At 44.5% G+C, this 25025-nt stretch overlaps 2 protein-coding genes across 4 annotated transcripts in view; one reads left to right on the plus strand and one right to left on the minus strand.

Annotated features, from left to right (window-relative positions):
- Positions 1–2208: 2208 nt before the first annotated feature.
- Rbsn-5 (Rabenosyn-5) lies at positions 2209–9667 on the minus strand. Its single transcript, XM_077631981.1, has 8 exons — positions 9422–9667; positions 9280–9360; positions 9053–9193; positions 7895–8056; positions 6679–6818; positions 5005–5075; positions 3660–3743; positions 2209–2560 (listed from the first exon to the last, which is right to left on the minus strand). Exons 1-8 carry the CDS (start codon positions 9558–9560, stop codon positions 2227–2229), a joined length of 1152 nt encoding a protein of 383 aa, XP_077488107.1. The 5' UTR covers positions 9561–9667; the 3' UTR covers positions 2209–2226.
- A 22-nt stretch (positions 9668–9689) lies between these two features.
- The window catches only part of Lrrk (Leucine-rich repeat kinase), a 69650-nt gene continuing 54314 nt past the window's right edge, over positions 9690–25025 (plus strand). For all 3 annotated transcript variants that reach the window (XM_077631977.1, XM_077631978.1, XM_077631979.1), the window contains exons 1-8: positions 9690–10096; positions 10161–10263; positions 11603–11643; positions 13306–13471; positions 15437–15744; positions 17219–17534; positions 23048–23264; positions 24352–24538. In XM_077631977.1, the coding sequence (XP_077488103.1) occupies positions 9998–10096; positions 10161–10263; positions 11603–11643; positions 13306–13471; positions 15437–15744; positions 17219–17534; positions 23048–23264; positions 24352–24538 (1437 nt within the window). In that variant the 5' untranslated portion in view covers positions 9690–9997. The remainder of the gene's footprint in view (positions 10097–10160; positions 10264–11602; positions 11644–13305; positions 13472–15436; positions 15745–17218; positions 17535–23047; positions 23265–24351; positions 24539–25025) is intronic.

A 25025-nucleotide genomic window follows, 5' to 3' on the forward strand; every position in this document is an offset into this window, starting at 1 on the left:
TATTGGAACCCGACAACAGATGGTGCCAAGGCTACTGTTATTTAGTTAACAACACTGTTACTGCTTTTATTATTGTTACTGGTACCATTAAGGTAATGATCAAGATGATATTGTGGCAGCAAAACATATGGCTGTAACATTAACCATCATCATCATTTGGGTGTGGGGAGAGGTTTTTGAATTGCCCCGCATACACTTTCAGCTGTGTGCAAAATAAAAATAAATGTCTACTTTGATGTAGTATTCCGACAACAAAATGAGTGTCATATGATCAGCTAATTGCCAAGCTTTGTGAATCCTTGCTTTGCATAGAAGTAGCATGTTGGAACTGACAGCTCATAAATTCACATCAGAGTACATTGTATTTTATCAGCTTCTCAGGGTTGCTCAAAGAGGCAGTCAATGTATTCTTCACACCTAATGTCATGCACACAGGCACAAAGACTGTCACAACTTGCTGGTTGTATTATTCAGAGTAATAATTTTTCAGCACATGGTTCTAGTTTTTTGGCTCATGTAGCAGATGCTTTCAAAATGTGCCTGGTGGTCCGTGTTGCTCTCGGTAGTGAAGTGCCGTACAAGTTTAAGGCCTTATCAGTAGGTGCTGCAAATTCGTGTCTCTATGGCAATTCTTCCTTTCTGCAACATCTTCATCTATGCCTGAACCAAATAGCAGTGATGGCATAGTGGCAGACCATTGCATCTCACGCAGGGGTGCTCATTTGAACTGCAGTGCTGCTGATGACGTGGCATTTATTTCTAATAAGTGTGAGTACCTCCAGAAGTGCCCATTAAATGGAGGCAACCAAATGGCCACGGCCTAAACGGTGTGGGTTTCCTTGCTCCCAGAAATGGCCAGTGCTGCCGCTACTGTCTCAAACCATGTTGGTTGTGTAGACATGTCCATCGCCTTTAAACCAAACATAGCTGCCCGTTTCTGCTTTCGAACGCTTTAATATACAGGGTGTCCCAGCTAAGTTTAGCCAGGATTTTTTTAAAATACGCCGAGGCCGAGGAGACGACGCGACTAAATGCGTGCTGCTGGCTATAGTATGTAGCAAGTCACACTATTTTTTGTATTGTGCTTAATTGCATATTAGTCGAGATTGATTAACCAACTTCGCAAGCAACGAATATAGGCGAAAAAGTCCAATGAGAAAGTTCTAGAGTAGTTCGCGAAACGTCCAACTGAACAGTTTCTAACTTTTATCTGTTGCGTATCGGCTTCTTTTTTTACTCATTGCATATGCCCGCGAAATACAAAAAAAAATACTTGATATGCCCACTTGCATGCCGCGATTGCAGTGCTCTCAAACGTCCGGTGTAGGAATGAACAGACAATTTAGCCCGGTGTGCTGCCGCGTAAAAGGTGACAGGGAAGCGATGCAGCAGCTGGCTATGCGATATAGGCCAGCGGTATGCTTCCCATGTGCGCTTCATAGCGACAAGCAGACAGTCCTTATCACTTGTGCTCGCGTAAATTGCACAGCCAGCACCTGCGTCGCAGCCCTGTCGCATTTTTAAGCAGCAGCACACTGGGCTAAATTATCTGTTCGTTCCTACACGGAACGTTTGAGAGCACTGCAATCGCGGCGCGCAAACGGGCTTGTCAAGTGGTAATTTTTGTATTTCACGGGCATCTACAATGAGTGAAAAAAAGCCGATACATAACAGCAGATGGAAAGTTACGAACTGTTCAATTGGACGTTTCGTGGACCAGTCTACAACTTTCTCATTGGATTTATTCGCCTATCTTCATAGCTTGCGAAGGTGGTTAATTACTCTCGAATAATTATGCAATTAAGCACAATACAAAAAAATTGTGTGAGTTGCTCCATAGAACATCCAGCAACATGCATTTGGTCGCGTGGTCTTAGAGTGCCGCGGCATATTTTTAAACTTTGGCTAAAGTTAGCTGGGACACCCTGTATATTGTAAGTATTTATACCACAAGTTTTGCTATTTGCACTACAATTACTGATGCTATGGCAAGTACAGTTTCAGCCAAGGTGGCCTAATGGGAAAGATAGGTCAGCTGTCACCACATTTTGGACTCTGACCAATTGGTGTGGACTGAAGTGGACAGTTCAAAACAAGGGCCTACATTTCAGGAGCGACTAGCCTTTCCCAGAGATGGCTTGGAAACTGTGCTACCCAATATGTGATCAAACCCATAATTCGTGTATATGTTGAGGAAGTAGCATGCTATGTAGTCACTTTGCATTTTTATTTTGCTGGGGAACCAAGGGTGCGTCGCAAGTACTCTTGCTTGAGTTCCAGCAGGTTGGCCTCAAGAGAAGCCAGCTCTTCGTATCGCTGGCTCTGCTTTGCCTGCTGGATGTAGCCACGAATAATGGCCATCTGTTGTGCCAAGGGGTCTTCCTCTTCTGGTGGGGCCTTCACGCTGCTGGGGCTCCAGCCTTGCTCTGGCTGTGGTTGTGGCTTTGGAAGACCTGGCAGCCCCAACAGTCCCTGGCGTAGGAAGTGGCTGGCGGCTAGCCGCAAAGCACCGCGTAACTGAAGCTGGCGTGGAGTTGTGCCTTCGCAGCCCATCTGCCGGCTGTAAGGCAAGAAAGCCACAACTTTGAATGCCACGCTCCGTACTGCTGCATACCAGAGCAGTTTCATTTTAGGTCGTCTTCACATTGGACACACACACACACGCCTTACTTACCCATGGCTTTAGTCTCACAATACAAAAGAGACCTATATTTGAACGTTGCTGGGAAGTGGTCACTGTACAATACAATACATTTTATTGTCATGCACAAAACTTGGAAAATTAAAGAAAAAGCATTTCTCAAAATTTTATGACAATAGTACTTTCCACTCTAGCTTGCTACTTGCAGAAAATGCAATCATCAACTTTTCCTATGTTTTTGTGTAAAAGAGGCAAAGCTCCTAAGTGAGCTATGACATTAATAGAAATGTTTTGGTCCTTTTCCACAAAAGCAGACATATTTAACTTTGCATGTGGCAGCGTTATTTGCTTATACATGCACATGCATGCATGACTCAACTGGCTGATAGGTCATCCTATTTAAGTAGATCCTTAATGATATAAATCGAGCAGGGTCGCGAAAAATACTGCTCCATCCAAAATTCATAGTATCATTCAAAACGAACAAAATCCATATGCAGAAACACGGGAAATGCATTCACGCACATCTGTTTACAGTTGATGGGATTTATTTATGGCCACGCGGCCACAATTCATTACTCATGGTGCGTACAGCACGACTGGCAATCGTGATGTCAGTGATGTATGGGAGCACTTCAGGGTGCGGTCATAGCTCGCGCGTTCGTATCTCCGTAGTGGCATGGTTGAGTGTTTGGAACATCTGAAATTCTGCACCTTGCACACAATGCACTCCAGCCGGGGAATTTCATGGATCCGTGCCACTCTGAAATTCGTATCAGCCGTGTTCACATCATCAAGTTTGTGCTCAATGTTTTGCATACACAACAGGTTGTTATGTACTAATTTCAGTGGGTGCAGAGTGGAGTGGAGTACACTGTTTAAAAATTGTAGCAAAAGCACCTCACCCACCTTTTTAAAATTTTGGCTAGATAAACTTCATTAAGAGAGAAGCGATTTTTTTAGCAAACCTAAGCGGAAAGTTGGCACAGCTTCTTCGGGGGATGAATGTAGCACTCACCTCACTAAGTCTAGCTGTTCGGCGATGCGACAGAGGCGTGCTCTTGTTGCTTTGGCTTCCTCTTCGAGCCCTTGCCGGCCATCCCTGAATAAACCCAAGCAAGCTGTCTGTTATGCTCAGCCACTATGTACGAGTCTACAGGCCAGGCCACTTTAATGCTTTTAATCTTCCCCAACTTAGCATTTATTTCTTATGCTAAGCTAGTCCATTATAACTGGCGGTATCAGCTGGAAAAATTTCTTTTTCATTCTTTTACTTGTCCTACCATAGCTATTTGTCAAGCTAAGGTTAGCTCCTACAGAGCGACAAAACTGCATGAACTGCCATCTAGGCAGCCATGAATACATGCATTTGGCACCAACATTCAGAATGGTCACTTGCCAAAGGCACCTAGCAAACAGCACTCAGCATAAACCCTCAAGAAATGGACTCAGAATGGGGTCTCAGCACTTGCACTACTCAGGGAACCAAGTGTATTTCATTTTTGGGTGACGACGACAAAGATTTTCTTTGGGGGGGGGGTGCTGCAACTAAAGCCAAAGAGTGTTAGCCAGGGGTAAAATACTCCAACACACATAAGTGAGACTACAAAAAGCACCCGTTCTAAAAACAGCGGCTTATGATTCGTGCAACACTACTAGCAAGGTTGTAAAGATGATGCCCTTAGAATCGAAGACTGTCTACAGACACTGGTGTATACTTTAATTTTCTTGGTACAATTGGCAGAATTCCTCATGTCCCATCGTACAATGACTGCCAAGCTACTGTCATGCTACATGTCGGCACAGGGCCAAGGCTAGGTCAACCCTGCCATAGCCCTTACAAGGCTAAAAGCTCAGTGGCGACAAAAACATATGTTAAGGCATGTTCAAAAGCAGAGTAGTAACTAAGAGGTGCTGTTTCCTGGAAGCATAAACTGTCTAAAAATGTGAATGACATTAACAATGCTGCAGGCTTCCATTTGCACGGAGGCATATAAGCACTAACATCTATTATTGTTGTCACCAGCATGCAAACAGAAGTTTCTGATTCTGACGAAACAAAAGTTCCATAAAAATTATTTACAAAAAAATGCCATCTGTTCATGACACACAGCAAAAAAGAGCCTCTATACATGAACAGTGAATTGCGCAGACAAAAATCTAAATTGCACTGGTGGAAAACGTTCCGTCCTGTAAAAAAAAAGAAACAGCTGTTTACGTTACTACCATTCTAGTTGCAATGACCACATAGCACGAAATGTTTTAACAATATTAGTTGCACACACGTGGCTTAGAATACAAAAATTAAAACTTGCGGTGTCATATACTTCCCACAGCTTTCACCGTGTGCAGGACTTGCTCACCTCATCCCATCAATCAGGTGGTAATAGCCAGGCAGCAACTTCTCTGCTTCATCCATCAGCTTCCGCATGCGCTGCAATAAATTAAACATTAAAGCTTTCGTCCATTGGCAAAGTGCTTTGCACATGTTTCCGTGACAGAAACTCTAGATATCTGCATGACCTTGTCTCAGATAACTCAAGATTTTCAAAAGGCCATAGTCACAAGGCACAACTTGTGCATTAAATACTGTACAAAGTGAACTGAAGTATGTGAATTTGCAATGTTTCCATTCTCTGTCCATAGTAGCCAAGGCATTGCCAATAAGAACTGCTTTCCTTATTCGCTTCTTCGGTTAAGGCAGGAAAATGTGTCATTTTTCATTTCAAGTATTTTTACATAAGACAAAACATTCTGAGCCCAATTTTTTTTTAATAAGTATAAAGTTAGCCCACTGGAAAACAGCATACAAGAGTAAAAAGAGAAGAAAACATTAAAAAGACCTTCCAGAATGTGCACCACTTATTAATGTGCCAGGTTCACCACTGCTAAACAAAATATGATTCACTAACATGACTCTAAGCACGAAGCACCCCGCAAAACCTGAAATTTTCAGCTTTACTTAAAACTGAAATTAAAGGTTGCCAAAATTGAATTGTGCATTGCATGCATACATACATCTTTTACTCCATACCAATGCCACATGTCCCTCTGTCAGTATTCTTACATATACAACTGACCACACAGATGACGGATTCAAGATAACTCGTCTTGCCAAGTTTTTTCACTGCCCGAGCTAGTCCATATAAAACTTTGGGCTCTTGCAAACTGTTTTTGACCACTTATGACTTTCACACACATCGAAAGTCATGTTTTTGTTTTTCATCCTTTCTATTCTTTCAGCAAATTTAACTTCTTCATTTAGCCGCGCTTGTCCCACTTCAAATTAATTTCAACCTGAAGCTGGATCCATAAGAAGAATCTGAACGTATGCATGCATACAATATATGGTATCATTTTAAACCTACACTGCTGCAACACACAATCTGCATCCTGTTTTCTATCTCGTGCTTTCTTGAAAATAAAGATACGAAGCTGGTACAGTTTTTTCTGTTTGAAGGCTTACTGTTTGGATTTTCCACAAGTGCGCTTCATAGAATATGCACTCATAGAATGCTCTTTGTCTCCATACACCCATGCAATGAGATGAGTGACTCTCTACGCATAGAAGCATTTGTGATGGCAGAACCTGCACTGGAGTCGTGAAACTCCCCACTGCTACATGCATGAGCAAGCCTGATGACACTCCTCCTACAAAAGGGAAGTCGATGGGAGCACAAGGTGGTCCAAACTACATACTTCCCAGCAACAAAATCGCCTCACGAGATCTGTATTGAGGCATCTGTGTTTCCTTGAGGGCTTGGTGAAATGACATGGGGGGACATTTGCTTTCTTGGCCACCAGATGCCAACAGCATGTAACCGACTAAGCCATGCGCGGCAGTACGAGCACAGTCGATTTTACTGTAACTTTTGTAAATTTTGGAAAGGAATTTCACACCAACTGGAGGTGTCCAGTGGGGTATGCGGACATGCAAAGTCTTGGTCTGCCAACCAATTAAAATTTCAGCCCCCTTTATGAAGTCCTATTTTAACAAATGCTACATGCTAATGTACTGAAGCAAGCATGCCAAGCACCTCATACTGTGCCAGCAGTGGTGGTGGCTGCTCAGGCGGCGACAGCCGGCGGTCCAGGAGTACGCGGCAGTCCCGGCACAAGCGTAGTGGCTCATCCCCGACGTTGGCTGCTGGGCCTCCGGCAGATGCCACCAGCTGCTCTGCAAACAGGCTTCCTGTCTTCACACTGCACAGGCCAGGCACCGGCACACAGCAGGGTTGTGGTGCCTCATATAGTGGTTTGCAAAGTGAAAAGCCTTGAGACTGGGCCACCACATCACCCAGCACTGCAGCTTACAGCACAATGTGCTGGGAAAAGCATGTCAAGACCTCGCGGTAATGAAGGAATCTTTTTTCTCGACATAGAGTAGAAGGTCTTCTGAAAGATGACTTATTGCAAAACCTAACATTACTAACAAAGCAACCTAAAATTTCAATCGGTGTACCGCTACCATTAGTTGGCAATAGAACGATTCTGAACCGTTTATCTCTTGTATATGCCCAAGTATGGGTGCACACTTTTGTTGTTTTTTGACATGTGGAAATTAGTCTAGATTAGAGTAACTTGGCCCCTCAATGCTACACTTACACATGGTACATTTAAAGCATATATGCCCTCAGGGCTTCAATTTTACATGGGGGCATATGTAGCAGGCTGTGAATTCTCAGAAACAATATTTTAAATGGATATGGTATCAATGGTGATGAGCCTGATCTTTAATAGAAAGGCTGGCAAAAATTCAAGTTCGTGACCTCGTACTGAGTCTAAATACGATTCACGATTGGTTGATATATCATCAACCATATGATGACGATATGATGGTTCAAGGACCCTTACTCTCCACAAGTTTTCACATATGTGTGTGTTTTCACATGAGATGCCTTTGTCCTGCAGTGGGGATAGTTCAGATGATGATGAGGACCTGTTCGTCTTCACTGTTTCTTTACTTTTTTGTACAAGTAAAAATTATCAGCACTCAGCCATATTCTTGACTTTCTGAAAACGTCCCACACTTTTTGTCCTCTTTTGGCACGATGAAGTCGTGCAGTTATTTCCACCTACATCATCTGATGATAGCACTCACTTTGAGGCCAACATACATGATGTTTCCCCTGGAAAAAGGGTGACTATGGGAGTCTTCTGTTGTGACACACACTACAATGTTGGTAACATCATTTAGGCTGAACAAAGCATCCTGTGCAACTATTGTGTTGAACAGGACAGTCGGCAACTTACGAACAGTTGCAGAGTCCAGGAACTCGGAGCACAGTTGGCACATTATACCTCCACATAGCCGGCAGTGATGCCGACGACGGGAGATGCCAAAGGTCTTGGCACAGCTTGGGCACAGTTTCACATCGGCATCTTCCACCCAGGGCACCAGAGATCTTTCACGGGCTGCACAGTGCACACCTCATTCAAGTGGGGTTTCGGTGCAGCACGATAACTGCACAGTTTTTTTTTTTACAAAGTGCACTACCTCTGTGCTGCCCAATAACAAGCCACTGCACTTTCAAATAATCACCCAGTCATGAATATGTACACAGAATTAAATGTTTGCATGACGACCACAAATCCACATGTAACTGCTATAAAGCTGACACTGCAGTGTAAACGCTAGCTGTCATTTGTGCCATTGTGTTCTCATCTTTGGCTGCACCGCAGCAACAGCAGCTGAGATCACCTTGTCACTTTGACAGCATGTAATGGGCACAGCTGGATTTGTTCAAACAGACGGTGGACACTGGATGGCCAGGTTACAGTGCACAGAAATGATGCGCAGCACCTGCACCAGCAACACTAGTGGAATACTCAACAGAAATTGAGCTGGATGCAATGAAAAGAAGGAGGACATGCGGCACCATGAATATAGCATAACATTCACGCAACCTAAGGCAGCCAAGTATGAGCATGCCACCTCATGTCACTTGTGCTGTCATTCCATGAGTCACTATGTGGCTGAATTTAGAAGCCCACGGTTTAGTGACAACTTTGTGATACAATTCCTGCTGTTACCAAACAGTCCACTATTTGTTGCAAGATTCTGATCATCTTAATACTGTCTGTTATGTTTAAACAAAATATTCGCGTGAGGCAACTAACCACCTCCAGATACATCTCTGGACCTGTTCTTGTAACCAAGCATCACAACCTCGAAGGCAGCTCTATCGAACATTTGGCACCAGCGCACGGGAGAGAATTGGCACTCTGCGACATGAGGCACGGGAGTGGATTAAGCTGTCATGCAGCGAAAGCCAGTAAAAATGGTTTACATGGGAAGTTGGTGCGTCGGTCAATTGAACGAATGCGCGCAAAACAAACCGTGCACGTAACTTACAAAAAGAAAAGGCAGCGCAAAAAAAAAACAACAACAAAGTTGGCCGTCGCACGCACCTTTCCGCATTTCTGGGTCACTAGGAGCGTCCACAACAAGCTTAGTCAATCGGATAATCAGCTTGTTGCTCTGGCCCACGTACCGATCCACGCGACGGGCGCGAATCATCCGAACAGTGGCTGTGTGATCCTGCACAACGCCTACAAAACAAGAATCAAACGTTGCTGCACGCACTTGCATACAAGTATGGTCTACTCTGATAAATTCAACACGATCATGGACGCACCAATTTCCTGGCGTCCCCAGTCAGGCGCCTGCTCATCCTCAAGGACCGGAGAGTCTGCGAGGATCTTTCTCCTGGCGCGCCCTGCATCCACAGTTTATAAGTCCGCTGTCAATAGCGGGGCGGATGAGTGCAGCATGCATACCGATGAAGCCCTTCAAAGAGTGCAGCACGTCCCGCTCGCCGGCAGCATGGTTGGCCTCAAAATGGGCAGTCAGCTCCTCAAAGTTTCCCAAGTCTTCGACACAAATCGGACAAAGGTAACCCTCCTTTACCTCGCCCATTATTTGCACAGGTGAAGGGGGCAGGGCACAAGCCGACGCAACGACGAAACTCCCTGCGCTCCCAGAAGCAGCCGAGAACTAGGTGGCGTCAAAATAGCACCAGCTCCGACCGCCTTCCAACTCCTCAGCGCTATATCGACGTCCACCGTCCACATGATTGCTGTCGCTGCCGTATTTTCCTTTCGCTGCTTTCGCTTCCATGCTATCGTGTGTCGGACCACCGGACGGAGCGTAGTGGAACCGTCGGAGCCGTGTCTAGTTACAAGAGTGTTCATGGGTGCAAAAGAAGCCGCATGAGCGGTCGCATCGTTTTTGTGCTCGGCCATGTCGTCTTGACCCATCGTGAGAAGCAATGACCGCGGTCCTGGACCGCTCCGGTGGCGGAAGGATGCCTCTTGCTCCTTGCCGATGTTCATGCCGCTGTAAGAAACCACTCCATGGCCGACGATCGTGAAGAATACCCGGGCGAGCTGCTTCACCAGGCCGCTCTTTGGGGGAACGCCGAGCTCCTTGAAGACTTGCTCAACGGCGAGCAGGTATATTCTTTTTCTTGGAGCTCGAGCACACAGATGTGTGTGTAATAACATACCACAAATGCAGGTCCGGCTCATCGATGCTCCGGATATGCACGGCAGGACAGCTCTTCACGCAGCCGCCACCAACAGTGATGAGACATGTGCCCGCATTTTACTGCAGTCGGGCGGTGAGTCACCTGAAAGAGCCTCAGTAAACAGAAATGAAAACGCGCTGTGAACGCCTTTTGATTTGGGTTCCTGATTCAGCGGATATTTCTTGTAAAGCCTGCTTCCGCGAAAACATGGGTGTCAGTTTACTTCGTTCAGTAATGTACTTTTAATTTGTGAGATTTTACTGTATAAATAGCTCATAAAGCTAGGAAGCTAGGTGCTACTTGTGCTGCGCAAGTGCGTGCGAACAGCTGTTGCCTGGACTCTTTTAAGTTCAGTTCCCGTTTCTTTGTGATTAGCTACTGGATTTGTGTTGCTTGTGGGTCGTTTACACATATCTGCATTTAATGTAGTTACAGCTATATTATATAGATAATAGTTGCATCTAATTTAATTACAGCTTCAGTTGAGAAACTGAGTGAAAAGATATGTCATGTTGAAGCAGCAAGTCTGTAGAAAACTAGTTGTTCTGATCTGTATTGCCACTACCCAGCTGTCATTTGCATTTAGTTGATTGCAGTACTTCCTGTCAACTTCAATGCACCATGTTCACATGCCACCTATGAAACCTGTAAAGCTGCTCTGATGAATTATGCAATTCCTGCATCAAGCGTGAGAAATGATCAAAGAACTTGTTTAGGGGCTAGTTTCTTCAAAGTTTTATTGAAGCTTAGAAAGACATGAAGACATGGACACAAGAGTAGGTGTGAAGAAAGTGAGACACACTGTTGCCATGACAGATATTAAAATGTCATACGAAGAAGTGATATCTTAGAGAGGTAGCACCTTATAGTAACAGCTGCCCAATGTCAGTATCGTGAAAGTAGCTGTCTGGTTCACCCGCAGTGAAACAACACGGACAATTGAGCTAGTTGGTACATCTTTGAAAACTTTCGAAAGTGCTGCGACAGGGGACACGCGGTGGGGGACGAAGGGGGGGCCCTTCGTGTCCTTCTCTTTGTGTCCCCTGTCGCAGTGCTTTCGAAAATCCGCAATGAAATGGCTTTATTTTACGGCTCACCAAAGATGGACTTTGTGGCTCTGCAGTCGACCTAGCCAGGGTACAAGTGGCTCAGTAGTCGATCCCATCTTGTGTATCTATAAAATAAAAGCCTCCTGTTCATTCTCTGATATCTTACTGGATAGCTGGTCGATATTGCCAGCATTTAGTTTCTTAGTGAACATTTACTTTCAGATGTGCAAAAATTACTTCGAAGGAGGTGCGGTAATTGTGCTTCTTTTGGACTGTACATCAGAATTTAGCAAAGAGAAGCATGCTCCAATTTACTTTAGCTCTGACGTTTTAGTACTGAGTGCATAGAACATGATGTAGCTTTGTTACTTGTCTCTTTTCAGCAAATCCAAGTGCTGCTTGTGGCATTCATGACCAGCACAAGGTGAGCACAGGCCGCTTACCCTCGGTGCAGAATAAATGACCAGTGCAAGCTGGTTCCTGATATCATTAACACAGTGATAATGTCTTGCATGATTGCCACTGCCACTGAACTGCCATTGAACAAGCAGAATTTTCCACAGTAACCTATGAATGACTGGGCATATTTGTGGTTGAGGGGAAGTTTATTCTACCTAACGGTGTAGGTTAGGACTTCTAGTTCGAATTCAGTTGCTCACGTTGACCTTCACAAGAGGGTGGAGGCCAGGGTTGAGAGGCCATGCCCCCAACCCAGGAGCTTTGTACATACCTCTTTATGTCTGTCATTTCGCTGCGGAATTGGGAATATAGACAATACACCGGCATAAGCAACACTAATACAGGCTAATATAGGTAGCGCTGCTGAAGGAAATCGCTATGTGTTGTAGCGTCCTCCCTACTCATGTGCACTGAATATGTGTTGTGTCCCAAGTACAGTTTGCATATTTTCATTAATTGCTGCTCGTAAAGCTATTTCATACAGCACTGGCTGAATGAATGTTCCTGCACAATAACAGGTTGAGGGGACATGTCTGCATTGTGATAATAATAATAATAATAATAATAATAATAATAATAATAATAATAATAATAATAATAATAATAATAATAATAATAATAATAATAATTGGTTTTGGGGGAAAGGAAATGACACGGTATCTGTCTCACATATCAGGGGGACACCTGAACCGTGCCTAAGGGAAGGGATAAAGGAGGGAGTGAAAGAAGAAAGGAAGAAAGAGGTGCTGTAGTGGAGGGCTTTTGACCACCTGGGGATCTTTAACATCACACAGCACATAGGCGCCTTAGCGTTCTGCCTCCATAAAAACGCAGCCGCCGTGGTCGGTTCGAACCCAGGAACTCCGGATCAGTAGCCAAGCACCCTAACCACTGAGCCACCGCGGCGGGTATCTGCATTGTGGAAAAATTTTTTTTTTTGCTGTGGGATTTTCGTCAGTCATTGACTTCAATACACCTCTGTGAGACTCCCCAGAGCCATCCCAGAGGCAACCTGCTACCATTCCAAATTTTTGGTGAAACACTACATCCTGTCCACCTTTTGTGACTGTATGGTTGGTTATTGAAACACCCCACGATCCCCATTGCTTCATTGTCCAATTCTCCCCCCCTCCTTGTTACCAGCAGTGGAATTCTGGATAAATTCCTGCAGGTCCGCATTGTGGGTCACTTCTAATGTACGAGTTAGCAACAGGCAACTAAATGGCAGACACAAGCTTAACATTCATAAATAGGTACCACTGGAACCTCCTCTCCTGTTTTCACTGTCAGCTATATCGTAAAAAATTTTGAATGGATGTAACAAAAAATACTAGCTTTGCACAATCAAAGTGGAATTCATCTCAGGCATTCCTGCAGTGGCAAATCTGCAGTGTGTTGTGTGCCGCCTATAAGATGTTCTGTTTGTGGGTTGTGCTTCTTTCTCATTGTTTCTCTTTGGTTTGGTTGTGTCCCATTTTTTTCGTTCAAAAACCCGGTTTCTTGTTAGGCCTGCATGAGTACTGCATAGTTGTAGCTTTCCTACCTTCCCATCTTTACTTTTTTATTACCGCAGTCTAGTTGAAATATGCCTTGCTTCTCATGCATACTGTGTGCACTCCTACTGCAGACACCGTTACACGTGGCCGCAGAGCTGGGCCATGTGTCGACAGTCCGACTCCTACTTGACTCCGGAGCTGATCTGCTGGCGCGTGACGCCCAGGGTCAGACAGCCACTGACGTTGCAGAGCTTGCTGGTCACTCCCAGGTGGCCGAGATGCTCCGGATGGCCACTGGTGAGCTTCTGCTGAACTATGTAACTTTTAAAATGACTTACACGGGTACTGACACCAAATATTTAGATGAATATTTTCTTTTTTGGAATGGTGCTTTAAAGATAAGTATACATCAGGTGGTAAATAATTTATATGTGAATTTCTTCTCTCTTGCTGTTTGGTTTTGTCAGCTGAATTGGTGGCTGTGACATAAACTTGGACTCGAGTTATAAAAAAAAACAATATAATTGCTGCTTCATCATTTTAATTCACTTCAACTCTTTTGCCAGCATGCCCAGAGAGCTGGAATGATAACACATGAATTAGCAGTGATCACATCAGGGTTTTTTTATGCCTCATATGACTTTAAGTCCAAGTTTACATCACAGCCACCATTCAGCTGCCGAAACTGGGAAGGTATTCGTTCATAAACTATTTACAGGGAAGAGGCAAATTTCATGTGGTGAACAGTGTTTACTACATAATGTCTTGCCTATCACAAAAAATGAACTTGCAACCATATTGGCTGTTTGCACCGCTTTAAAATATACCATAAAATTGCGCGTGGCAAAATGACCAAAGTTATAGGATGGGGATTATTTATGAAAAACGATAAACATAAATGTGGCATCTTTTTCAGGTTTGGCAGGTTTTTTTTTTGTCATTTTGTGTTCCCTCAGCCACTGTGTAAACATATTTCAATACAATTTTTGTCACTATGACTCTGGTTGAGGCACTGAGTAATCAAGGCAGGCAAGATCATTGGATGGAACCTCTCTTAGGCATCCACCAAGAAATTTAGCATCCTCTTTTTCTACCTAACAATATGCTTTAATGCAAACAGAAAGATGTTAGCTGGAAATTAATGACATAACACATCTTTTGCAATTCTTCCAGTTGTTTTTATACGTGTGCTCCCGGAATTTTCCAGGAGTAATATAGGCATTTGTAGAAATGTAGGCATTTTTTTTTTTAACGCCTACTGTAATGTTTTGTGATGTAGAAATTTCTTTTCTGGCATAATTGTTTGCATGCCCCAGGAGAATGACCATTGTATTGCAACAGCTTACCACAGTAGTGGTGAGCTGTTGCAATACATCTAGTGACAAGCCTAGCCTATTATGGGTCAAAGTATCAAGGACTATTTTACTCAGGGGGGAAGATATTTATGCTTAATTCCTATAAATTACTGCCTCGTTTGTGGTTTAATATGATACAGTTTCACACATAGAATATCTCACCACTACTGTGATGAGCTGTTGCAATACAGTTAGGGACAAGCCTAGCCTATTATGGATCAAAGTATCAAGTGCTATTTTACTCAGGGGGGAGGGTGCAGGTATTTATGCTTAATTACTATAAATTACAGCATCATTTTTGCTTTAATATCATACAGTTTCACACATGAAATAGCTCACCACTACTGTGGTGAGCTGTTGCAGTACAGCTAGTGACAAGTCTAGCCTATTATGGATCAAAGTATCGAGTGCTATTTTACTCAGGGGGGCAGGTATTCATGCTTAATTCCTATAAATTACTGCCTCGTTATATATACAGTTATTATACAGTTTATTGTACAGTTATTATACAGTTTCACACATAGATGATATTTAGTGGCAGCTTTCCTTTTAATACCATGCTTGAATGTGAAACTTAATGCTTTACTACAGAATAAATCAAAATGCTGTGTCATCTACAGCGATGCTTAATCATATAAATCCAAGTTCTGTACTAAATAAATATTGACATCATCTGTTGCTGGAAATACGATGGTACTAATCACAGGAAGGCTTCCATGATCTACCTCCCTAGATGCAGACATTGCCACCATTGCTTCCACTATGAAATTCTGCTCATTTTGCTGGGAACAGCTGAAGACGAAAAAGACAGGCATCATTTAAAAACATGATGTCAGACAAAATCCATGGACAAATCCCATTTATTGTTTTGATGGGAAACATTTTTTCGGCTTTTGCCTCTCTGCAGAGGAATTGGAGCAGAAACACCAGGAAAGCTACACGCGACTGGCTGCAGCATGTGCCTTGGGCCACGTAGATGAAGCGAAAGCCTTGCTCATTGCATTGGGGCCCCGTGCTGAGGCAGTGGTGAACAGCGAAGGAGGTGCGGGGGGTGGCACACTACTCTACAGGGCTTGCGAGGATGGCCAACTCGAAGTAGCACGGCTTCTGCTGGAGCATGGTGCTGATGGCCGAGCCCACCCGGTCACCCACTACTCACCTTTGTACGTGGCCTGCTACAGGGGGCGCACCGACATTGTGCCCCTGCTTCTGGAGGTAAGCTTGCTGAAATGGGCACTGAGGACAACATCATCCAATTATTGTTCTCAGTAAAAATTGATTCTCCGGCTCTTTCTGGCTATTGTTGACGTTTGTCCAGCAGCAAAAGACACATTTATCGCTGAGAAAATTGGACTTAAAAGTCCTTTTGCCAGTTGATTCCAACTCATGACATACTTGCTGAAAAGGACAGGTTGCCACCGTTTTGAAGTGAGTGGTCATGTAGCATAGCCTCTGAGGTCCATGTGCCAAAATCGATGTTGATGCACGCTCTTTACTTGCAAAATTGACTGATTATGATGACACCTGTATTTAGTTTTCTTAGTCTTTCATAGCTTATAAAAGCTCCGTTCTCAGCGAGAGTGATCTCTTTGTGACTAGAACTGGTTGACTTGTCGATACACGCCAACTCCTAGTTGTCCTCAATTGTTCCCTTGAGCTGCATATTCCTGGAGTGTGCAGTCAGGAATGAACTGCCTTTTGCCTGTGTTTGCAAGCATTTTAACATCTGGCTGTATGACGTCTACGCAGAAAGAAAGAATCCATGGAAATAAAGTCTTGATGTAATGACAATAAATGCCCTGGCCCATCTCTATGCTCAAGATGGAGGAAGAGAGTGAACACTGCATGCGACATATAGACCTTCTCACAAACAGGTCCATGGGCGCCGCCATATTGGGAACTGGACTGTGCTCATAGTACAGGGAAGAGTTGATGATTTAGCTCCTCTGTGTTCTCCCCACAACCCAGAAAACCTGTTTTCTTGAGCGTCTTGAAAAGGTCTATAGAGGTCGCAAGTTCAAATCCCACCCGCAGCCTGGCTGTCTTTTCTTTCTGCTTTCTGCAAAATTATCGTCCGTCTAAACAATAACTCAACTACTTTCCCACCCTAAACGCAACACGCAGAAAAAGGGTAAAGAAGTTACATTCCCCTATGCTTTCTTAGGTTTCAATCGCTATTGGCACCTCTTGAGTGTACATCTTAACAACACCTAATCTCCTCGCCCTTGTTTGCGGAAAAAAGATATATCCAAACGTCGAGTAAAATAAAAAAATGTTTCCTTAAATGAAGCGCAGCGTGTACTTCCCTCTCTCTCTCTCTCTCTCTCTCTCTCTCTCTCTCTCTATATATATATATATATATATTATATATATATATATATATATATATATATATATATATATATATATATATATATATATATATATATATATATATATATATATATATATATATATATATATATATATATATATATATATATATATATATATATATATATATATATATATATATATATATATATATATATATATACATATATATATATACATATATATATATATATATATATATATATATATATATATATATATATATATATATATATATATATATATATATATATATATATATATATATATATATATATATATATATATAAATCACTGGGGTCATCTCGCCTTTCAGCACTTTCCCGAGCTTGTGCGGGAGCCAACGGTGGAACGATGGCTGCCCGTGCATGCAGCTGCACTTGGGGGCCACGTGACTGTCCTGGAGCAGCTTCTGGGCCATGCGTACCCCCCACACCTGCAGCGGCTGTGGGAGGACCCTAGCGGCAAGTGGGAGTACCCGTTGGCCTTCGACATCAACGCGCAGGATGCCACGGGCCAGACGGCCTTGTACATGGCTGCCTGCTTAGGCCACCGGCGCTTTCTCGAAGCACTGCTGCGATGGCGTGTCTGGGCCAAGCGGCTCCTCACGGCTGATGAGAGCCCCATCGCAGGTGTGCCTATCTACATTACCACGAGTCAGTGATTCTAAAACTGGGTTGTGCAGAATCTTTGGATTCCTTGAAGTGCCTTTTGGTTTCACCGATCACCCAAATCAATACATGCCTCAACCCCTACCTTGTCTTTCATCACTTGATTTTGTAACTTTATCATTTTAAGGTGTGCCAATATGCGACACTTCGAATAGCATTGTATTAGTATTTGATATTCAATTCGCTTCACACTGTACTTCCACTAGTCGAACTATTCAAACCTCTTAAACTCAGAAGCAACGAGTTTATTGTTCATCAAAACTCACGGCAAAGTAAAGTAACCTTCGGCACATGGCAGAAGCCTGTTTGCGATGATACTGGACCTTGCATAAAATGGATGCCCTGACGGCTATCGAGAGCCGCCGCGGGCTCAATGGTCAGAAACCGAAGTGCAGTACCACGCGGCACGTCACTGCGTTGACAAGTGGCTGTGAGCTCGACTGGCAGCGATCCCCTCGTTTTAGATCACTACGATAAGAGACATGACGCGCAGGGAAGCAACATGTGTGCGCTACTGCGGTTGTTTCGCAGCGATTGCTCTTAATTCTCACCAGTTAGAATCGGTAAACTGCTTAGCTTAGGTCATGGACGAGGAAAAAGCGTACAGCAGAAACATTTGGCTTGAACTGCGCAACTGCACCGCGTACAGTATGGCTCAAGCTCTGAAGCATCTAACGGCATGGTTTCATTTTCGTGCCCTTGGTTCGTGACAGTGTTTCAGCCCGACACGAGACTTGATGTCAGGTGAAACCGATGCGCGAGGGCTAAGCGGGCTATGAGTTGTCGTGGACGCTGCGTTTGGGACGGCATTCCTGAACTGCCGCCTTGTCTTCAGACTTTGCGAGGGAGCTTGGAAAGGGTGGTCCCGCACGCTTTGCAGCTCGAGTTGCTGCACGCTTGTTGCTCTTGTGTCCGTTTTGTGAGGCATCTTATTAAGTTTTGCCAGCAGTGCCCTGCCTCGCCGTTAATCGGTCGCTGTCATCACTCCTCCAGTAAGGAGGCCCTTCTCTGTTAGCGATCTCAAGGATCCTCCTGCCTTTCGGGCTGTTAAAGTGATTAACGGATCCCCTGCATCCCACTAGAGCGGGTAATAGCGTCAGCAGAGACACCTGTCCCGATCTCACGCTTGTGAAAAACTGCCTGCAGTCCACCTGGTCTAACACTGGCGAGTCCCTGGGCAGTGATCACTTCATCATATCCTGCACTGTTCAGGGAGTTAAATGTCGGAAACCATTTGGCAAGGCTAAGATTGTGAACTGGGACAAGTGGAGAGAGGAACTCGCACGTCTCCCGAACGAAGATATCACAGATATTGAGGCATGGACAGCGCTGCAGATGAAAACCATCGCCAGGCATTCTGCGACAGTGAACACCACGGAGGAAACTCCGGCAGTTGACCCGCACCTGTTACACCTGTGGGAAGCCAGGAGATCTCTGACAAGGAGGTGGAAAAGGCAAAAGTTAAATCGCAAGCTGAAGACCAAGATTGCAGAACTCACCAAAGAAGCGGATGACTACGCACATAACCTCGCTAACCAAAACTGGCTCAAGCTGTGTGATGAGCTCAACGGTAAAATGGGCACGGCTAAAGCATGGGGACTCCTCAGATCCCTTATCGAGCCGAACTCAAACCGGAAACAGCAAACAGACACGCTCTGTAACGCCTTGCACAGCTATAAAGGGGACAACGAAGCCCTCATTGCAGAACTTGCACGGAAATTCCTCGATCTGGGATCCTCGTACCCTCTCCCTGCGTACACCGGTGCACCCAATGAAGAGATGGACCAAGACGTAACGGTTGAGGAACTGAGGGCGGAGCTTGACGTCATGCGCAAGAACACCGCTCCTGGACCGGACCAGATAAACACCAAGATGCTCTTTAATATGGATGACATCTCTTTAAGAAAATTAGTGAAATACTTCAACACGCAGTGCTGGCACAAGGGCCAGATCCCCGACTCCTGGAAATTGGCTTTAGTGCGATTTATTCCCAAGCCCAATAAGCCATGCGATATTGATCATTTACGACCGATCTCCCTGACGTCGTGTCTGGGTAAACTGTTCGAGAGGGTCGTGAACGCCCGACTGAAGCGACTCCTGAGGAAGACTGATATCCTCCCTGACACGGTGTACGGGTTTAGAGAAAAGCTGCCTACACAGGATATTCTCCTCCGTATCAGAGAGGATATTCTGGACAACCCCGGTAGATGTCAGGTCAAGGCCATCCTTGCGCTCGATTTAAAAGGGGCATTTGACAATGTCAGCCACCAGGGAATACTGGATGAGCTTAACAGCGTCAACTGTGGTGACCGCACATATAATTACGTGAGGGACTTTCTCTCCAATAGAAAAGCGTCAATAAGTATTGGTGATCGGACCTCCTCTCCGTTCAATCTAGGTTCCAAGGGCGCTCCGCAGGGAGCGGTCTTGTCTCCGCTTCTCTTCAACCTGGCCATGCGTGGGCTACCAGAGAAGCTAGACCGCATCCAAGGCATTGAGCATGCTATATACGCCGACGACATTACGATCTGGTGTTGCAGCGGTAATGAAGGGGAAATTCAAGGCCGGCTTCAGGAAGCAGCGAATGTCGTGTGCCAGCATGCGGCGAGGTATGGGTTAACGTGCTCTCCCGAGAAATCAGAGTTACTCCTGATCGACCGTGGCAAGAGGCAGAATACGGGGCTTTTGCCGTCCACTCCCTCTGTCGCCATTACGGTCCAGGGTATGAGCATTCCGATCAAGAAAGAGATCAAGATCCTGGGAGCCATCATACCCAGCGGCAACACTAACACCACTACAATCAGACAGCTCCAAGCCTATTCCGAACAAGTCTCTAGAATGCTACGCCGGGTAATCAAGAAAAGAAATGGGCTAAGAGAGAAGGAGGCCCTAAGATTAGTTCAGGCTTTCATTCTCTCTAAACTAACATACGCCACCCCGTACTTACGGCTTAGCAAAAAGGAAAAAGACCAACTAGATGTTATTATTCGAAAGGCAGTTAAGACGGCGCTGGGACTCCCTTTATGCACATCCACTAAGCGCTTACTACAGCTGGGGATCCATAACACCATCGACGAATTAATAGAGGCCCACCGTGTAAATCAAATTGTCAGGCTCTCAACATCTAAGCCTGGCAGGAAAATATTACAGAAGCTGAGAATCAGTCCACCCCGGGAAGTCGCTGACAAGATCGACATGCCCATGCAGATGAGATCACACATTACGACTCACCCCATACCAAAACGCATGGATGAGGAATATAACAGAGGACGGAGACTAGCCAGAGCTAGACACCTCTCTAAGCGCTGGGATGGAAACAAGGACACGATCTACGTCGATGCGGCTGGACCCGCTAACGGAGTCGCGGCAATTGCAGCAGTTTCACCCCGGGGAGATATCATTGCAAGCAGCCTTATCCAAGCGGTGGATACCACATCGGCTGAAGAAGCAGCTATCGCACTAGCGATATCAAAGAACAGCGAGGCAACGGTTATGTCCGACTCACAAGCAGCGGTACGCAATTACCTCAGAGGCCGCGTTGGCGCTCCGTGTTGGGAAATTTTGGAAAGGTCTAATCCTTCCAACATCCAGATCTTCTGGACGCCAGGGCACCTCTCAACGACGGGCAATGAGGCGGCCAACACAGCTGCTCGAGCTCTCCTCCTCCGAGCATCTGGCACGCAGCCTCTCTCTGACATAGTTGACAACCCTTCACCCTTACTAAGCTACGCAGAAATTACGGAGTACTATAAGATCACAAGAAGGGAATATCCTCTTCCTCACAAAACCCTAAGTAAATATGAAGAGCACATAATCAGGCGACTACAAACTAATACTCTGCCCAATCCTTACCTAATGAGTAAATGGTACCCAGAAACCTACAATTCGTCCTGCCCCTTCTGTGGAGCAGTTGGCACACTCTTTCACGCGGTTTGGGAATGTCAAGAAAACCCAGACTTGGACAGCAATCCCGATCCGACTCATGAGCGCTGGGAGGCAACCCTTCATAGCCACAGCCCACTCGACCAGAAATTGCTGGTTTAGAGGGGCCGGATTATGATGGCGACCAATGGGTTCTCGTACTGAACCCACCCAGTTTTTGTGCTCTGAATAAATGTTTTTCCTCCTCCTCCTCCAGTAAGGAGGTATTTGGTGGCCATGCAATGCTTGAGTGAAACTGTGGTTTCAGACATTTTTTTTTTTTTTTTTCACCGAAGGCAGTTGTTATTCAAAGGATTGGAAACAGAGTATTTGTCTACAAAATAAATGTTATTACTATTACTGCTACTTGATTCCCCCTTCCTTATTTAATGCCTGGTGGGCTTTAAAGCTGTGGCAAATTATGCTGATCATGGGTGTAAACAGAGTTGTTTGCAATATCTTTATTTCTTTTCATAGCTATGTTTTGTGGAAAAGCACTTATTTTTTGTTTTAACTGCGTGTTCTATGCAAAATTATTTCATAATATTCGATTTGATTTGCACCCAATGTTTATATTCATATTTGCTTTGCAAATGAAAATTTGATAGTCACACACTACTATTTATCATGTATTATCATGCGTTATCATTGAATTTGGGAATATATGCATGTCAGGCAGGAAACATATGCATATATGCACATATGCATATGCATGTCAGGCAGGAAAGGGTAGAGGTGAAGACACAGGTTTCCTCAGCACCCTTTAAAAGCCATTGGGGTCCTCCTGAGGCTAAAAATTTAAGGACCTGCACTGTAAATGGAACTTGGAGCAACACGTTTGGTGTGCGGTGCAGGCTTCCCAAAACATTGCCCCCTACCAGCTCCTCCTCTTGCTCTCTGCGCAGCAAAACCACCATTATCATCATCATTTTGTCACCTTATTTTTTAATTTTTTGTTTTCTAGTTTTTCACTTGGCCATCTGGTAGGCCCCACAGTCCATCTTCAGCAGAGATTATAGGCTTTGTCACTATATTATCATCGCCACTACCACCACTTTGGTGAATTTTTCAAGCTCAACAGACTGTACCTGATTTCTCCAGTACCCTGGCTACAGTTTTTTTCTTCTTTATTTTGCTTTCTTATTCTGATTGCATATTTGTTTTGTGTACAACACATGCTGCCCCTGTCATAATTTCAGCAATATTATTATACACTAAGATTTTATTTGGTGATTTACATTCCTCTCTCTATTTTTAAAATTTATTTAGTCATACTGCAGGCCAATAGTAGGGCCAAAAAGTTTCTTGCCATCAAATCGATCATTTCAAATTCAAACACTTTTATTTAACCGGTACTTTGAGGCACGCAAGTTGAGAAATTAATGAGGCTTCACCATGTCAAAACAGTGACTGTTTGTGCCTCAGATTCAGCAGAAAGTCACAGATGCAGCTGTCACTGCAGGAAAGTTTTATCATTTCCTCCCCATCCCCATTTTTTTTTTTAGTTCGAGCTATTCGGATGCTGAAAAACTTGTTGATATGTATTTTCTCAGACACGGGGCACGTGCAGTCCATCGTGACGCGTCTTAACCTTGCTTCGGGCGGGGCTGCGCCTCGTGAGGTGCAGCTGTGCCCTGTGCGGCTGGACGTTTACTGCAACCAGGGCAGCGAAACAGCGCTGCATGTGGCCGTGCGCAAAGGACACTATGCCCTGGCGGCTGCTCTGCTGCGGGCTGGAGCAGCCCCAAACCTGGCAATGCGCGGAGACAGGTGAGGCATCATGTTTTGCTCAAGCATGTCCTGTGCAGGAGTTGCTCACGGTTGTGAGTAAAAGTAAAGGAAGAATGTAAGGAAAAACGAAGAACATAAATAAAAATAAAAATTTTCAGGGTGAGTGTGAAATGCTACACAGTTAATGATGCGCCATGTGACATGCCAGCACCATGTGACGTGCTGTGCTTGCAGTTTTAGCCTGCGATTACTGTTTATAATACCCCTGTTAGAACTTCTGTTCACATATTTAAAAGCCTCAGGGATTTAAGGGCTTGCCTTTAGACACACTCTAAACGTTTTGTTTTTATTGGCCAAAATGACCCCAAGACCATGCCACTTTTCATGGACATGAACTCATTCCTCTGCACCCTCTCCTTTTTCCTTCTTTGTTTTTGACTCTCTGCCCACATGTAGTGTAGTCAACTGGGAATACGGCTCATTGTGCCGCGTGTCGTTTCTTTGTGCTTTCTCTTCGTGCATTTGTTGCACCACATCCTTGTAGGTCAGCCGTCAAATATGTCGAGCAGCTATTCCACAGGCAAACGTTTCAACTACATCGTATTAAATCCTTATTTTTTTGGAGGCAAAGTACACAAACGCCTCTGTGCTGTGCAATGTCAGAGCATGTTCAAGAACCCCAGATGATCGAAATTAATCCAGAACCCTCCACAACGTCTTCATAGCCCGTATGTCACTTTGGGATGTTGAATTCCCACAATTTACACCTTTTTTTTTCTTTATGAGGCTAATGGTGGCTTCTAAGAACAGATTTTTTTGGTCTCATTGTAGAGCTCACTTCATTATTATTGATATATGTTATCAGTTTTCACTTTCTTTTAACTGCCAAATTTCTCTCTGCCTTGGTTTTTGAGTTCTGGGTTTTGCGGGCAAGAATATTTGGTCGGAGCAAGTCTGAGCATGTCGGAGCATTTATAATTTTCTCTTTTGGTTATGCAACAGTCTAATATGTATGGCGTTAGTCTTGCAGTGTGTCCTTTAAGGCAGCTCTGACTGAAGATATGCTCTTCCTCTTGGGACAGTCTTGTGACACTGTAATCACTTGACATGTAACACCATGGCACAGTCCATCAAGTGCCCTCCTGGAGGCATGCCGGCGCCGGGATGCGCAGATGGTGGAGCTGCTCCTGCGTCACGGTGCACGAGACGAGGATGGCGCTGCGCTGGCAGCACTGCTTCCTCACGGCGGCCGCCTTTTGTCACGTCTTCTGTCACTGCGTGCATACCGTGACCCTGAGCACACTGTTAACCAGGTGGGCTTTTTTGAGGATTCCTGCTATAAGGTGCCAGATAGAAGCACCTTCCGAGTGTCTGGAGGGTGGTAGTACTAGTGTAGTTTCCTAACCACTTCACTGAGTACGGGTAGCAACGATAAATTTTATGCTTTCTTTAAGCCTGCTTGGCAAAGCTCTTCTTGTAATTGTTTATTGATAATTTTTTAGCTTTATGGTCGGCTGATAACAGAAAGCAAGTGATCATAAGAAGTGTGCCAGAAATAGGCCTAAATTTAGCAACATGCAAGCATGTTTTGCCATACACACCTCTCATGCAAGAAGAACCTTACTTGACATATTGCATTACTTGTAGAGGAAGGAGAACCAGACAGAAAACATTACAGGCATAAAAATTTCTGTCGAAGCTTCTGCACTGATTCTTGCTGAAATGTGATAGCATAGTAGCACCGTTTGCAAGGCTTTGCAGACATGAGGGCTCAGCTCACTACAGTTCATCAATACAGCA

The sequence above is a fragment of the Amblyomma americanum genome, chromosome 7 (genome assembly GCF_052857255.1).
Source record: "Amblyomma americanum isolate KBUSLIRL-KWMA chromosome 7, ASM5285725v1, whole genome shotgun sequence".
Lineage (NCBI taxonomy): Eukaryota > Metazoa > Arthropoda > Arachnida > Ixodida > Ixodidae > Amblyomma > Amblyomma americanum.